Source organism: Gavialis gangeticus, unplaced genomic scaffold (assembly GCF_001723915.1).
Source record: "Gavialis gangeticus isolate Ggan-Ray unplaced genomic scaffold, GavGan_comp1, whole genome shotgun sequence".
In the NCBI taxonomy this organism is placed as follows: Eukaryota; Metazoa; Chordata; order Crocodylia; family Gavialidae; genus Gavialis; species Gavialis gangeticus.
In genome coordinates this window covers 29,590,181-29,604,624 of record NW_017729027.1, presented here as the reverse complement: position 1 = coordinate 29,604,624, position 14,444 = coordinate 29,590,181, and the positions used below count along the sequence as shown (strand labels likewise).

Below are 14,444 nucleotides of genomic sequence, written 5' to 3'. Positions count from 1 at the left end.
GTCAAAAGCCTTCCTGAAGTGTAGGAAAACTATATCCACTGATGGAATATTATACCATAATTAAGGAATCAGATTTTAGTCATGCTTGCATATTGAGGGCTGCCTAAACATAGAACTTTTCAACTAAGGCGAGCAAAAAGTGGCTGTTTTTTGGGCTCCCTTAGAGCAGTGTTTCTCAACCCATGGGTTGCCACCCAAAAGTGCATTGCAACAGTAATTGAAAGGGTCCTGAGCATGTCCCAGAAAACTGTGGGAAAGCATGAGTTTCTTCCGCTTGCAGGCTGGCATCATTCTAGCCTGCAAGAACTGCTTGGGGTGATTAGAGGTAGCAAGTGCATGTGCATCTGCATGCACACGCATGTAGCCGGCACACAGCCAGGTGGGGTTCTGGAAGCATCCCCAGCAACTGGGTGCAGATAAGCACGAGGGCTGGTGCCCATACTTGTTAGCGGGTGGGGGGGAGGGCTGGGAGAGGCTGTGACCAAGCTGCCTGGCACAGTGCAAGAGCCCCAGCCCAGGGCAGGGTGGGTGCCACAGGCCTCCCCCACTCCCTCCAGCCCATGGCAGGGCTGGACATGTTCCACTGCAGCCCATGCGAGCCAGAACCGCTGCAGCCACCACTACAGCCCAGGTGGGTTGAGGGCAGCTGTGAACCCCCTCTGGCAGGGCTGGAGTGGGGAGGCAGAGGCCTGTGGCTTGGGAGACTGTGGCTTGGGAGTGAGGGACACCACACCCACAGGCCCCTGGCCCTGCCGGAGTTAGGGGCACTGGCAGGAATGTTATTTAAAGGGGTGGTGCATCTGACATGTAGGTTTTTAAGTCATGTTAAGGAAAGACACCCAAACATTGCCTAGCATTAATAAATGATGTGTGTCTGGGTGACAGCTGTAAGGCAGCCTTATACGTTGGGTTTTTAAAAATAGAATTCTATAGAATTTAGGTTAAAAAATATTTACTTGTTTTCATGAAATTCAGATGGAAACAAGGTAGAGCTTCTGGGTTTCCTGACTCTGCTACTGCCTGCCAGGCAAAGTTACCCTGGAGTTGTGCATCACAACATTTCCTGCTTCTAGGCAGTCTGGAAAGTCAGCTTCCAGGTTTCCTGAGATGCCTGAAATTTCCATTCTGCAGGAAATATCAAAATTTTAAATTCTTATTCATTTTGTGAATTATTGGAATAAGAATTCCAGTTTTAGCTTGCTCTGCTTCTTGAGGGATACCTGGGCATCCATTCATGGTTTTCTCTGTGCTTTACCGATAATGGAATTGCTTTGAAAATATAGGACAGGCTTACATTTTATGTATTCTGGGATCAGTAGCATTTTATTTAATCTGGGATCAGTAGGAAAATCGGACTCATAATATGATTGCAGTAGAGTAACAAGCTATTTGTTGGAGAGCAACTAAGCCACATGAATAGTCCCTCCAAAAATTGCAATATGACTAGGGATCTACCCAACTTCAAAAGGCAAGCAGCTGGAGGCCAGCCTCCATTTTAGCAGGCTTATGGCAGGACCCCCTCCCGCCATGCCTCTGTCTGAGGCGCTCTGGCAGTCCCGTCCCTCCCTGCAGATTGGCAAATGGCCTGAAACTACATCTTAATTTCCTTTATTAAACCCAGGGAAGCCATTAATCCACATGTTAATCAGCATAGATTAATGGCTTCCCTGAGGTTAATCAGGGTAATTAATCTGTAGCTTTGGGCCATCCCCAATCTAAGCATTCAGTTAAACTTTGCACATGTGCCTTTGGGTGGATGGCGGGAAAGGGGCTGGGGGCAATCCCAGCCTCTTCTGGCTGGCTGCCCCAAGGTGCAGGTGCACCTGCTGCTGGCAGTGAGCCAGGCTGGGCCTCCACGGACCTGGATGCAGCTGCTTGCGTGCAGCCCAGACTGTGGCCAGCAGCAGAGGCCTGCCTGGGCCAGCTGTGGCAGACGGTTGGGAGGCTGCAGGCGTCTGCACTGGGATCCGCAGAGCCCTAGCCCAGCTCATTGCCAGCAGGGGGTGCACACACACTTCTGGGTGGACAGTAGGGAAGGGGTTGGAGGCACCTGTTACTGGCAGCAATCCAGGTTGGGGCTCCATGGATCCAGGTGCAGCTGCTTGCAGCCTCCCAGCCACCTGCTGTGAGCAGCCCCCTCTTCCTCGCTCCTACCCCCTCTTCCAAAATGCAGGACTTCCTGTCCTTTTCTCTGCTTGCTGGCAAGTTGTTGGGGTTTTTTGTTTGTTTGTTTTTCTCTGCAAAACTGCCAAAATTGCAGAGCCCGCTGTTTTCCAGGAACACATGATTTTTGTCTTTTCTGCAAAAAACACGAAATTGTGATTTCAGTAGGTCCCTAAAAATGATCAGTAGCACATCCTGTTTTCCATTAAAATGGTCTTTTTTTTTAAGGTCACCATGCCACCTATGGAGACAGGAGAAAAGGATGATGAGTCTTAGTAGAGTAAAAAAATGATTGCAAAAGGCAGCTGGATTGCAGTGCAGGATTCAATTAGGTTTCAAAATTGCTTAACTAAGACAGCCGTAGAATTGAAGGAGGAGAGAACAGATTTGTAGTGGAGGAAATCACTGGATCATGGGATATTGCCAGAAATTCTCCACAGGATGAGAGGAGGCAGATGTTGGCAGTCAGTCAGGACTTCAGGACTAAGAAGGGCAAAAAAGTCAAGGCTGTTGGTGAGTGAAACATGGAAAAATTCAACATCAGTAAAAGGAAGAAGAGTGATATTGGTGCTTATCTGATATTGGACCAATACACCTCTACTTTTTGATGGTGTGAAGAGTGGGGGGTAGATGCTGCTGAATTCTTTCTCTCCGACTGATTCTAGCATCAAGATATTAAAGAACACAGTTCGAAAAAAGTTGACCCTACTGAGTAGTAGGAGATTTAAACAAGGTCTGCTGAACAAATGAGATGATAATGAAAAAACATGCAACTAAAGGGTCAAATTGGTCATCATTTTCAAAGCTGAAGTTGCTAAGGATGGTATTGTACGAGTTGAAAAGGAAATGACAAGAATTGAAATTAGAGAGGAAGGTTTTTGCAAAGGAATTGATGGAGAAGGGCAGTAACATGAAGGGGAAGAAAAGGCAAGAGTTTGGATGGAGGAGCGCACAAAAGATATGAAGAGTGGGACAAAAAGAATCAGTGGCTGGAAAGGGAAATAAAAGGGAGAGGATCTCGGCATCCCTACTTTAGTGTGAGCTCAAGTGGGGAGCATGAGAGAGGGAGAGGACTGTAAGAGAAGAGCATCTGCAACTATACCTGTACTTCTTAACTGTCGGCAGAGCCCTCTAGCAAAGATGAAGTGTATTCTAATAGAGATTTTTCCTGCCTGTGGGGGTACGTTACATCCCCATAAAGTAAACTGTCCAAAGTATTCTTCTATCAGCATAACTGTTTACACTAGTTTTCCTGTATAGTTGTATCTAGGGGTGCACCGATAAAGATTTTCTTGGCCAATACTGGCAGCCAGTTATTAACCAGCCTTATTGGCTGATACGGATCCTATAACGGATATTTAGTAATAAAGCTTGTTGAACGAGCTGCAATTCAAGCACCTCTACCACCATTTCTAAATGTGGGAATGCTGATACAGGAGACACAGCAACACTTTAGAGCAGCTCTCAGAGCCACACTAATTAAAGTGCTGCCCTGCTCCACCCTCCAGCCAGAGCACATATAAAAGTGCCCCATGCCACTTGCCAGCTGTGTGAGCCTGAGGCTGCCGAGGGCTGGGTGGTTTTTGCTTACTTTCATTAGAGCAGCTCTCCAAACTGCTTTAATTAAAGCACGCCCCTCCCCCCCGGCTTCCTTCCCATCATGGCAAGGACCCTGCTGCACACAGCAGGGGAGAGCAGCTACCCTGGCCCCTGCCAGGCTCTGCCCCTGGCTGCAGACCTGTGGGCACTACGAGTTAAGTCACTCTGGGCTGGGCCAAACAGCTCAGCTGCACCTGCCCCAGTCATGTCTGTGGCTTTCAGCGCCTTCTACAGAGCCTGCCCCAGCTCCAGCCCACAGTCTGCACTGCACCAGTGCCCAGGACACCATGGTACCTGCTCTGTTCCATCCCAGCCCAACCGGCTGGTGAGGGTCTGGGGGTGTATCTGGCATCACCCTGGCTCATAGGAGGGAACCCAGGCATCTGGGAGCCCTGGACCCATGGGCAAGAGGGAACCCAGGCATCCGGGGGTCCCAGGATAATTAAATTACCAGAGAACATTATTGGTTACATCGACCAAAAAAAGCTGATAGCTGTTAATTTTCCTTTTATTGGTGCCAATCCAGCCAATATATTGGTGCACCTCTAGTTGTATCCATTAGCTTGGGGTGTGATTTTCTTTTTTTTTTTTTTTTTAATTCTTACCTGTTGTAGCTGTGTTAACAAACCTTGTAATGTATAGCTGGACTAAGAGATGATGGTAGTGGAGGCAAGTATACAGAAGAGTCTAGGTCTGTGCAAGAGGCAAGAACTGAAAGGCATGAGATTTGAAGAGGATGGATGGAATAGGTCCATCTTTTTGGAGATGGAATTAGGTGGTTCAGAAGCAGAGAGAAAAGAGGAGGAGGGAATGGGTGCAACTTTAGGAGTGGTGTGGCATAAAAAGCCTGGAGATGGTGGTGGAGTGATGGAGGGATATGGATTAGGACAGAGGGTACCAGAGCTGAAGATGGGGCAGCGGCAGATATGGATGTAAGAGTTGGATTTGTGCTGGTGGACTCAGTAATGGAGGAGCATCTAGAACTGGTGTGAATGATGGGAATGTGAGGGTAATAAAAATAGAGAAGTGAAGTTACTAGTGGGGAAAAAAAGGATTAAGGAGGAGAACAAAAGCAGTGATGGAGAAGGAAGCAGTGCTAACCATAAGTGAATGGCAGATAGACTAGGTTTAAAAAACAAAATGGATAGATTTAATAATTCTGCAGATTTTGCTTTCATTTTAGTTTTTTTCATAGACAGTGCTATACAAACCTTCCTGATTCTAGGCTTAGACTCTAGTCAATATTTCTTTTTTTTTTATTTTTTTATTTTCTTTTTTCTTTTTTTTGTGTGCTTGTCTTTAGATCGGAGACACCTGGTACCGTTGAAAGTGAATCTCTGTTTCTGGCTCGACTGAACTTCATCTGGAAAGGTTTTATCAATATGCCTTCTGTAGCGAAGTTTGTCATCAAAGCATACCCAGTATCTGGCTCTTTTGAATATTTAACAGAGGTATTGTCTTTTTCCTGTGTTTATATGTATTATGAAGAGTGACAGATTAATGTGAAACAATGTATTTATGCATTTTCCTTGTAGTTTTTTGGGGACTACATTAAAAGGGTCAAAGTTGTGCTGTGGTGAAAACAAGTGAAGCATGTACATTATACTAAGCATAGTACTGGTGGAATGAGTTCAGGGTTTATTTGTTTAACAGTGAAATTTTTCCTAAGTAAGCAAGTGGTTGATTGCAATGTAATCTCTGTAGAGCTTTTCATGGTACCTTTTTGCTGTGTTTCTGGAAGTATCTTTCAAATACCTGGTATCTCTTAGGGGTCCCCAAATAATCAGGGGGTTGAGGGATGAACTAGGTCTGTTATAATACACTTTTACAAGGTAAGTATTTAAATTTTAAATTAGTGTAAACTGCCTGTTAAAATAATTTATCATACAAGTCTGAATAATAACACTTCTAAGGCTGCTGTTATGCAAACTGAGTTAGCCTTAACTCACACTTACAATAATACCTTTTCCTTCTCCTTAGTGTATTGTGCATGAGAGGGCTGGCTGTTGAAAGAAAAGCCTCAGTGGTATTAGTTTTCTGGTTAGCAGAGAGTTTAGTTAGATCAGTTTATTAAAATTTAATTTGTTTTTCTTTGAACAAACAATCAGCTTATTGTTTGGAGAGAGGGTGCCTGCTGGTGGTTCCTACTCTGGGTGCAGGCAGTCACAGTTTGTGTAACAGAAACCGGTATCCTTTGTTGTTGGTCTCTCTACTTTTATAAGCCAAATACTCAGAGCATGAGAATTTAACATAACTTTTCATAGCAAAATTTGCAAAGTATTTGTTATCCATAATAATATTTTCAAAATCTAAGAGAAGAGTGGGGTGGGACTTTCAGAGTCCTCGCAATAGTTGCCTTTGTAAAAAAAAAAATAAGTAAAAATAAAGAAAAAAAATCAAAGAGATCAGCTTTATAATCAAATAGAAGTAGGCTTTATTAATGTGTTGCATTTACTTTTTTATGTCTTAGGAGTCTGTGGTATTGTAAATCTTCAGTGAAATGCAGGGCATGCAGTGTACATTAGTAGTCAGGAAAGTTGTGTTACAGAATTCTTATATAATGTGTTGTGTATTCTTTGTTTTAGTTTAAAATATTGTTTATGAATTGTTTCATAAATGATTTTGACAGTCCTTCTTATCGTAAATCATGAGACTAACAGTATCAGAGGATTAGTATATCAATAATGACTTTTAAAATTGTTTTTGTTCTGTCATTACCACTAATAAAGATTACAAACAAGTTTACATTATAATCTAATTTTAACTTGTTCATTATGAAACATCCACCGTTTAGGTCTACGTTTTCCATTCCATTGTCCACTCGTAGAGGTACAGGGTACTGCTGCAGACTTATCCTTAACTTGTATTTCCATTAAAAAGAAAAAGGAAATCTGACTTAACTAATGTACAGAGACTTCTAAGTTCTTGTCTGAATACATGAGTCCTTTTAGTGTGTTAGTGTATTACTTTAGCTAAGAAGTATTCCAAAACAGACAGTGAGAATAAGAAGGAAATACAAGTTGGTAGGAATTTAAATTCTTTGAAAACTGAAGTAAATGCATTTTACACGCACACTTTTCAATAGGAAACTGTCTTGCCATGGTATTGTCAGAGATGTCATTAATAAAATTGACTTAAGTTGACTTATTTTTTTAAACAAATCTGACTTATAGAAAATAATTATTAATATTTTGCAGAAATTTTCCATTTTTTAATTTCAGTGGAAGCAATTTTTAAACAAATAAATATTATTTCCCCCAGTGCAGGTATTCTTACAGTCTGAAAGTGAATTCAGTCATTAACAGAAAACAATCTCTCTTGTTTTTAGTATCCCAGATAAAATTTTGAAAAAGGAAATAACATGGGTATTGAAAATTAAATTGGATTACACATTTTTTTTTAAAGATTTAATCTTTTTTTATGCATTAATACTAACTGGCTAAGAACAAGAAGTTCCCATGCCACTTTTAACTATTTTTTTACGTTCTTTAAAAATATGTCAATTTAATTAATATGCAGATTTGAGAGTTTATTAAAGACAAGGTACAAATCTTTTCATGTTTCTATGCAGATTATTGCTCCCAAAAGCCTTTCAACCAGCTAAAATAACATACTCAGGCTCTGATCTAGGAGTGTCTTAAGTGCTTTTCTGCGTAAGAGCCTTGATTGAATGTGATCATGACTCTAGCAGTGACTTGCACTTGCAAATCAGTTTACTTTGTATAGGAGTCTGCTTTGAAAATGCTGTTATCTATGATTATTGTTAATTATGTACAGGCCATGTTATGTACAAGGGGTACCTGTGTATTCAGTTACAAATTGTTGTATTCACACTGGAAATCTTAATTTTGGTGTCAGTGGTTTAACGCAAGCTGCTTTGTTTCCTTGTATTATTATAACTTCTGTTTATAATGAGAACTGCAAGAATTTTTAAGTCAAGTATCTTTTGAAAATATAATAGCTAAAATGGATTCAAATTTTATATTTGTCACAGGACTTACCTGATAGCATTCAAGTAGGTGGCAGGATATCTCCTCATACTGTTTGGGAGTATGTTGAAAAAATAAAAGCTTCAGGGACCAAGGTAAGGAAGAAACACTATAATTTACTTTAAATGATTGAAGACTTAACTGTCTGAACTGGTAGATAGGGCTGCTCCTTTTGCACCTTAAACTTCCTTGAAAGCCTGGAAGTTTTACATTTTCCCTCTCAAAAATCTTTATTATGGAATAATGTATGGGGCCAGCACATGCTCCATCCACTTCTCTCAAATCTTTCCTGAAGGCTCTTTTCTCTTGATCCCTCAAATTTGCTTATTTTGTGGGATACTTGGTTTTTATAGACTGATTGGAAATGGGAGCTGATACATTTTATCCCACCACCTCCCCCTCACCTAACCTTACATCTTTGTCAGCTTCGATTGTGAAATTGCATACATTATATGGTTGTTTGCACAGCGCTGAGCAGATTTGCAGTGAGGTGATCCTGTTAGGTCTCCTAATCTCGCAGCTACAGCTTTGCCTATGGGGCCCAGTCAATTCCACGAACAGTTAATTTATCATTTTCGTTAAACTTATGATGGACAAGTTACATTTGCAGTTTACAAACTTACAAGCTATATATCAACTAATATTACCTGTTTAGGCAAAATACCAAATGCCTCCAAAAAGCACATATTTAATACTTATTAATCCCTCTGGTTCTGGCCATCACAGTAGGGTATCTGAAGCAGAACCTGTCCCCCTTTACTCTGCCTAGTGTGCTCCAAAACAGACTGTGGTGGGGCTTGCAACACATACCTGTCAAATAGACTGCTCAGGCAGTTGTGGTATCTCTTTCTCTGGAGGATTTCAAGAGTAATAGATAGGCATAGCATTCCTGCATTCATGAAAGTGGTTGAGCTAGATTAACCTTTGAGGTCCCTTCCAACCGTATGACTGGATGTTTTTATGTGGACTTTTCCCTGTAGCAACTGAAATTTCAGACATCAAAAATGGTTCAAAATACAGCTTCCTAATCTCTTTTGGAAGAAAACATTTGATCTGTGTTCTGACAAAGCAGGCATATAAGAATCAGCAAATTCATAGAAAGTGTTTCAACTTTGGTCCTGTACTGTAATCATTATTAATTTCTTATTAATTCTGTTTTCTTCGGTCCCTCATTGCTTCAGAGATTTTCTATCCTTGTCTCATATGTTTTAATCTCTTTCCTTCATCTTCTCTTCAGTTTAAGACTTGGTTCCTTTTTCTTTAGTTTGGTTCACATCACAGTTTCACAAAGTCCTTCACACTCACAGCTGCTTTGTGATGGCAGAACTCCTGTATTCTGCCTGCAAAGTATTGTGAAACCTGCAAATGGCAGAAGGCTTCTGTCATTTATTTGTTCTACAGGAACGCTGCCAGCAAGTGTATATAGACGTGCCTGCACTTTTCAGTGGCGTCCACATACCCTTTAACTGCTGGTGTGTACCAGGGGCCTACTAGGAGAGTTGCTGTAGTGGTGTTACATGCCTCTGGCAGAAACCAAACAGATGAGGACATATTCTGACAGGTGTCCTATCGCAGAAGGCTTGTAATATAAACAAGACTTTCTTGTGTATGCTTGGATGAAAACTAGTTACCGATTAATGGAAAAGAGATAGTTTTAAAGATTTGTCTTCAACTTTTTTTTTTTCGTTTCCTTCTTTAAACAGGAAATTTGTGTAGTTCGCTTTACCCCTGTAACTGAAGAGGATCAGATTTCCTACACTTTGCTATTTGCATACTTTAGTAGCAGAAAGCGTTATGGTGTAGCTGCCAACAACATGAAACAAGTGAAGGATTTATATCTCATCCCTTTAGGTGCCTCAGACAAAATTCCACATCATCTTGTGCCTTTTGATGGGCCAGGTAGGTATATACAACACATGCCTTGGAAATGTATATGTAGTAGCACTTCCCACAATGATTGAAAAATGAAATATAGCTGAAAAATTGTTTAAAATCACAAGTTGTGTTTTTGATCATGAGTACCAAACATCTTGTTCAGATATGAATTTATTAAAAGTTCTGGTGTTACATGAACATCTTAAGAGATTGGCAACTAGTTTCCACTACACCAGACTACTTTGATATACTGTGTTTTAAACAATTTGCCTGAAAAAATTTGAGATGAATTAACTTCAACCCATGCTGCCATGTGAAATAGAGTAAGCATATTTGCTATTTAATATGTCTCAGTCTATAGAGCAGTACAAGCGAACTGTGAAAGAAGCCATTCCATCATTTACACTCACTCTTGGTTCTATAATTGCATTGTAATTTAAAGAATTATTTTTACAGTATCCAAAATACTCTAGGGACTCTAACTAATAAAAAGACAATTCTTTCTTAAAAACCTTACAGGATAAATTAATTGCAAAGAAATATTAAGAGGGATGAGAATTGGCAGAGAACTTCAAATGCAAAATTCTGAAATTGTTTACTTATTTTGCACTCTCCACTTCAGTTAAAAATGTAATTATTTTTTTCACAAATAAATGAGTTTGTGGTGGATTTGAAACACCTTAGTCAGAACTTCAGCCTCATCAAAATCCGAAAGGAGTCATAACAGTCAATTAAACTGAGTACGTGGATTTCTAAGAAACTTCCTTTCCCACCAGGGGAATATTTTTTTCTGGGGAGCATGTGAGGATGAAATTAAGTATGCATCCAGTGTATGTTGTAGTATTGCAAAAAAACCCAAAGTGCTATGAGCAGCCACACTCCCCCAGCTGAAGCACAACAGTGCTACATTCTCCAAGGGGAGAAAAAGGACTTCTCCATAGCTCCCCACAACTACCTCCAGGGGCACCTGTCAGTGAGCTGCATAAGTGAAGACAAGGGGCAATTCTCCTTGTGTAGAATTTAATTATTCAGGGTTGTCTTAAATTGGGAGTTGTCTTAGATTTGAATAAATAAGATATATTGCAAGTAATGACTTGAGTAAATGAATTTTAAAGCCTTTTTTACTTAAACCAATGCAAGCTGCTTGTATAGATGAGACCTTAGGTGAAAGAGGTGTAGCTTTAAGAAATGAACCCATTACATATAGATTAGATGGCTGACAGTCATTTCTCTGATCCTTTTGTCCTCCTTGGGTATAGCAATAGCAGATAGCCTACCTGGAGAATTCTGTAGACAATAATATAGGCTTTTTCATTCAAATACTTTTCTTCAGCTAAGTGAATTTTATTAATTAATGTTATGATTTTATGCAGGGATAGAGTTACATCGACCAAATCTGTTGTTGGGATTGATAATTCGCCAAAAAATGAAGAGACAGATGAGCGCTGTTACTACCACTAGCAGCGCTAGCTTTGTGGATGAAATTCCAGAAAGTGTCCCAAGCAGCGTGCCGCCAGAAAAAAAAAGCAAACCATGCAAACCTGAAGTTTCTCAAACTGAACTGGTATTAGAAGAAGAGGAAGACGAAAATGATTTTTTTAATTCCTTCTCAACTGTGCTGCATAAGCAGAGAAATAAACTCCATCAATCTAATACAGAAGAAAATCCAACAGTTATTGAACCTTTAGTAGAAAGTGTTAAACATGAACCACCAAAGCCTCTAAGATTTCTTCCTGGAGTTCTGGTTGGTTGGGAAAATCAGCCTTCTACTCTTGAGCTGGCAAATAAACCACTGCCAGTAGATGACATACTTCAAAGTCTTTTAGGTACCACAGGACAGACATATGAACAGAATCAGTCAATTGTGGACCAGTGTGAAACAGAAGAAATACCTTTATTAAATGAGCAACCAACCTTAAAAGAAGAAGAAATGTCTGTGGATGAATTTACTGCTGATGAAGAAACTAAAACTGGATTAGATGATGCACAAGAAACTACAGATGTCAGTGTTACAGCGGATACACCAATTGAAGGGACTGCATGTTCACCAGGAACTGCAGGAACTTTGATAGGCCTTAGCCTCAAGGGTAAACCACCAGATGTTTCTACGGAAGCATTTTTAGCAAATTTATCTGTTCAGTCACAGAGCAGAGAAACTGAGGAAGGTAAAGAAATTGACCCAAAGTGGCAGCTGTCTGACAAAGAGACTGTTGCAAAAGAAGTCAAAAGAACCACAGATTCTAGTTTTTCTTCTTGTTCTTCAAATTCAGGTAAAATCAGTGATGATAATAATGTTAGCACAGGTGCTGCTGAAGGTATGGCTGCTAATACCTCTAAATCTCCACAGTTCATTAATCTTAAAAGGGACCCACGACAAGCAGCTGGACGCAGTCAACAGACTAATTCTGGAGAAAATAAGGAAGGTGACATTAGCAAAAATGAAGATAAGCAAAATATATGTGGTCATTCACAAGATAAAGAACACTTAGGAGCTTCAAGAAGTGAACAGATGGAAGTAGAAGATAAAGAGCCACCTGGAGAGAAAGATTTAAATTCATGTCAGAGTGATATTCCAGCATGTGAACCACAGTACACCAAATCTGTAACAAAGGCAGATAACGCATGTTCCTTACAAACGGAAGAGACGAAACAGTTGCAGGAAGATGGAGTGATGAAAAATATTGAAACAGTACAGTCATTTAGGAGAGGACCAGCAACAACCTCATCTCATTTTGAAACAGAAAATTCTTCTCGTTCTGAATTCACTTCCAAAATCCCCAGCTCACTTACAGGTGGAAACTTCTCATCAGTTAGGTCTCAGCAACATAGTTTTCAGGCACCTAAATCTAATCCACCTGGATTTCCGTTTCAAACACCCGTACCTCCTAACTTTCCTCCACAGAATAGCCCCTTGTTTGGATTTCCTCCTCATCTACCACCTCCACTTCTTCCTCCTCCAGGTTTTGGCTTTGCTCAAAATTCGATGATGCCATGGCCACCTGTTATTCATTTGTCAGGTCAGGCACCGCATTATGTTGGGCCCATGTCACAAGGGCCACCACTGGCTCATAAACAGCCAAGATTTGCTGGGCCAGAGAACTTTTATCAGAGTAAAGACAATAGGAGACCAGAAAGACGTCATAGTGACCCTTGGGGGAGACCAGAACATTTGGAGAGAGGGTTAAGTAGGGGGAAAAATGAGCAACATAGGCAAAGATTTTATAGCGACTCCCACCACCAAAAGAAAGACAGACATGAAAAAGAGTGGAATGCTGAAAAATACTGGGAGCAAGACTCTGAGAGGAATAGACGCAGAGACAGAAACCAGGAAAAGGAGAGAGAAAGAAAAAGCAGAGAGGAAGAACATAGAGACAAAGAAAGATTACGACTTTCACATGGTGATAAGGGATCTGATGGAAAATCCTCTAGGGAGAGTAGGAATCCAGAAAAAAAGACAGATAAACCTAAAAGTGAAGAACATGAAAAGGATAAAGAAAGAGAGAAAAGTAAGGAGAAACATAGAGAGCGAGAAAGTGAAAAGACCAGAGACAGACATCACAAAGACAGGGACCACAGTGACAGAACAAAAAGTAAAAGGTAGAAAGATGCAGGCAGTCTTTCAGCAAATCCTATTTAAGTAAACTGTTAGAGTTATGTCCTAAACTTTGTAAATGCCTGCTAGGATTGTGCCATCTTTTTTTATTCAGTGTTGGTGTTTTGCAGAAACAAGTCTGTGTTTTGGTATGAAGCTGCATACCAATACTCATCCTCTTTTTTTTCATTATACCAACTATCCCTAGAAGTAGGAGTTTAATATTTTTCAAAATTTTACATTGCTGTATAGTCAAAATTTTAAAGATTTCTTTTATTAATATGCAATAAAGGCTTAGAAAATTTTAGTTGATGAAGTTGGCTTTAGTCAAGTATGCAATATAGCTACTGCCTTTGGTAATTTGTGCTCTCTTCTGTTTTAAGATGCCCAGTAATTTTAAAGTGAATTTCATACAATAACGTTTTTTTAAATTGCACTGTTTTTAAAGACTGTAGCAAAGCCTCAGAATTCACAAGCGCGCTACACAATATAAGTAATAAACTCTGTGGTGTGAAGATTTCTTTTTAAATTATCCAATAGTATAAAAAAGTAATTCAGCTGTATTTTCAGTAATTCGCAAATATATCCCAAGCATCTAAAGCAGTTTGTGAACAGAAATTGGAAGGCTGAGTTGTCTGAATGTTATTGCTTTAAACTGCACTTGTTTTAATAAGAAGAAAAAAAAATCACACTATATTCTTTAAACTATGATTTGTCTATTAATTTTCCCATTATTTTTCATGCTTCAAAAACTTGAATACCTAAGGTTGTACATTACCTTGTGTTTTGCTATTGTTTTTACTGTAAAATGTAAATATTTTAAGGAATATTTTGATTCTAAAAATGATAAAACTTTCTCACATATCTTGTGTGTCTGATTTTATGAGTGTGAAGCAGTAGGTTAAATTATATAACAAAAAGATGTAGAATGGCCCGTGTAGCTTTGCTTACACTTCATAATTAATTGTTTTTTGAACCACCCCAGGTCTTTAATACATAGAGGAGTCCAGATTTTGTGGTTACTGGCATCCACTGATTACTTTTTATAGAACTATAACAGTACTGTCTCTTATACTCTCTAGAAAAAGAGTATATTGCTCATTTTGTTGAATCCCGTTTTGAAATACAAATACTCTTCCATTGGACTGTTCTATTTTCATCACATTTTTGCAGTACTTTAATCTGTTTTAATCATATTGTGTATAAAGACATTTAAGTACATTGCC

The 14,444-nt window shown here is 39.7% G+C and overlaps 1 protein-coding gene across 5 annotated transcripts in view; it reads left to right on the top strand.

Annotated features, from left to right (window-relative positions):
* Window positions 1-14,082, top strand: part of PHF3 (PHD finger protein 3) — a 92,275-nt gene extending 78,193 nt beyond the window's left edge. For all 5 annotated transcript variants that reach the window (XM_019520510.1, XM_019520509.1, XM_019520513.1 and 2 more), the window contains 4 exons: window positions 5,066-5,213; window positions 7,757-7,846; window positions 9,455-9,650; window positions 11,000-14,082. In XM_019520510.1, coding sequence (XP_019376055.1) covers window positions 5,066-5,213; window positions 7,757-7,846; window positions 9,455-9,650; window positions 11,000-13,227 — 2,662 coding nt within the window. In that variant the 3' untranslated portion in view covers window positions 13,228-14,082. The remainder of the gene's footprint in view (window positions 1-5,065; window positions 5,214-7,756; window positions 7,847-9,454; window positions 9,651-10,999) is intronic.
* The last annotated feature ends 362 nt before the right edge of the window (window positions 14,083-14,444 follow it).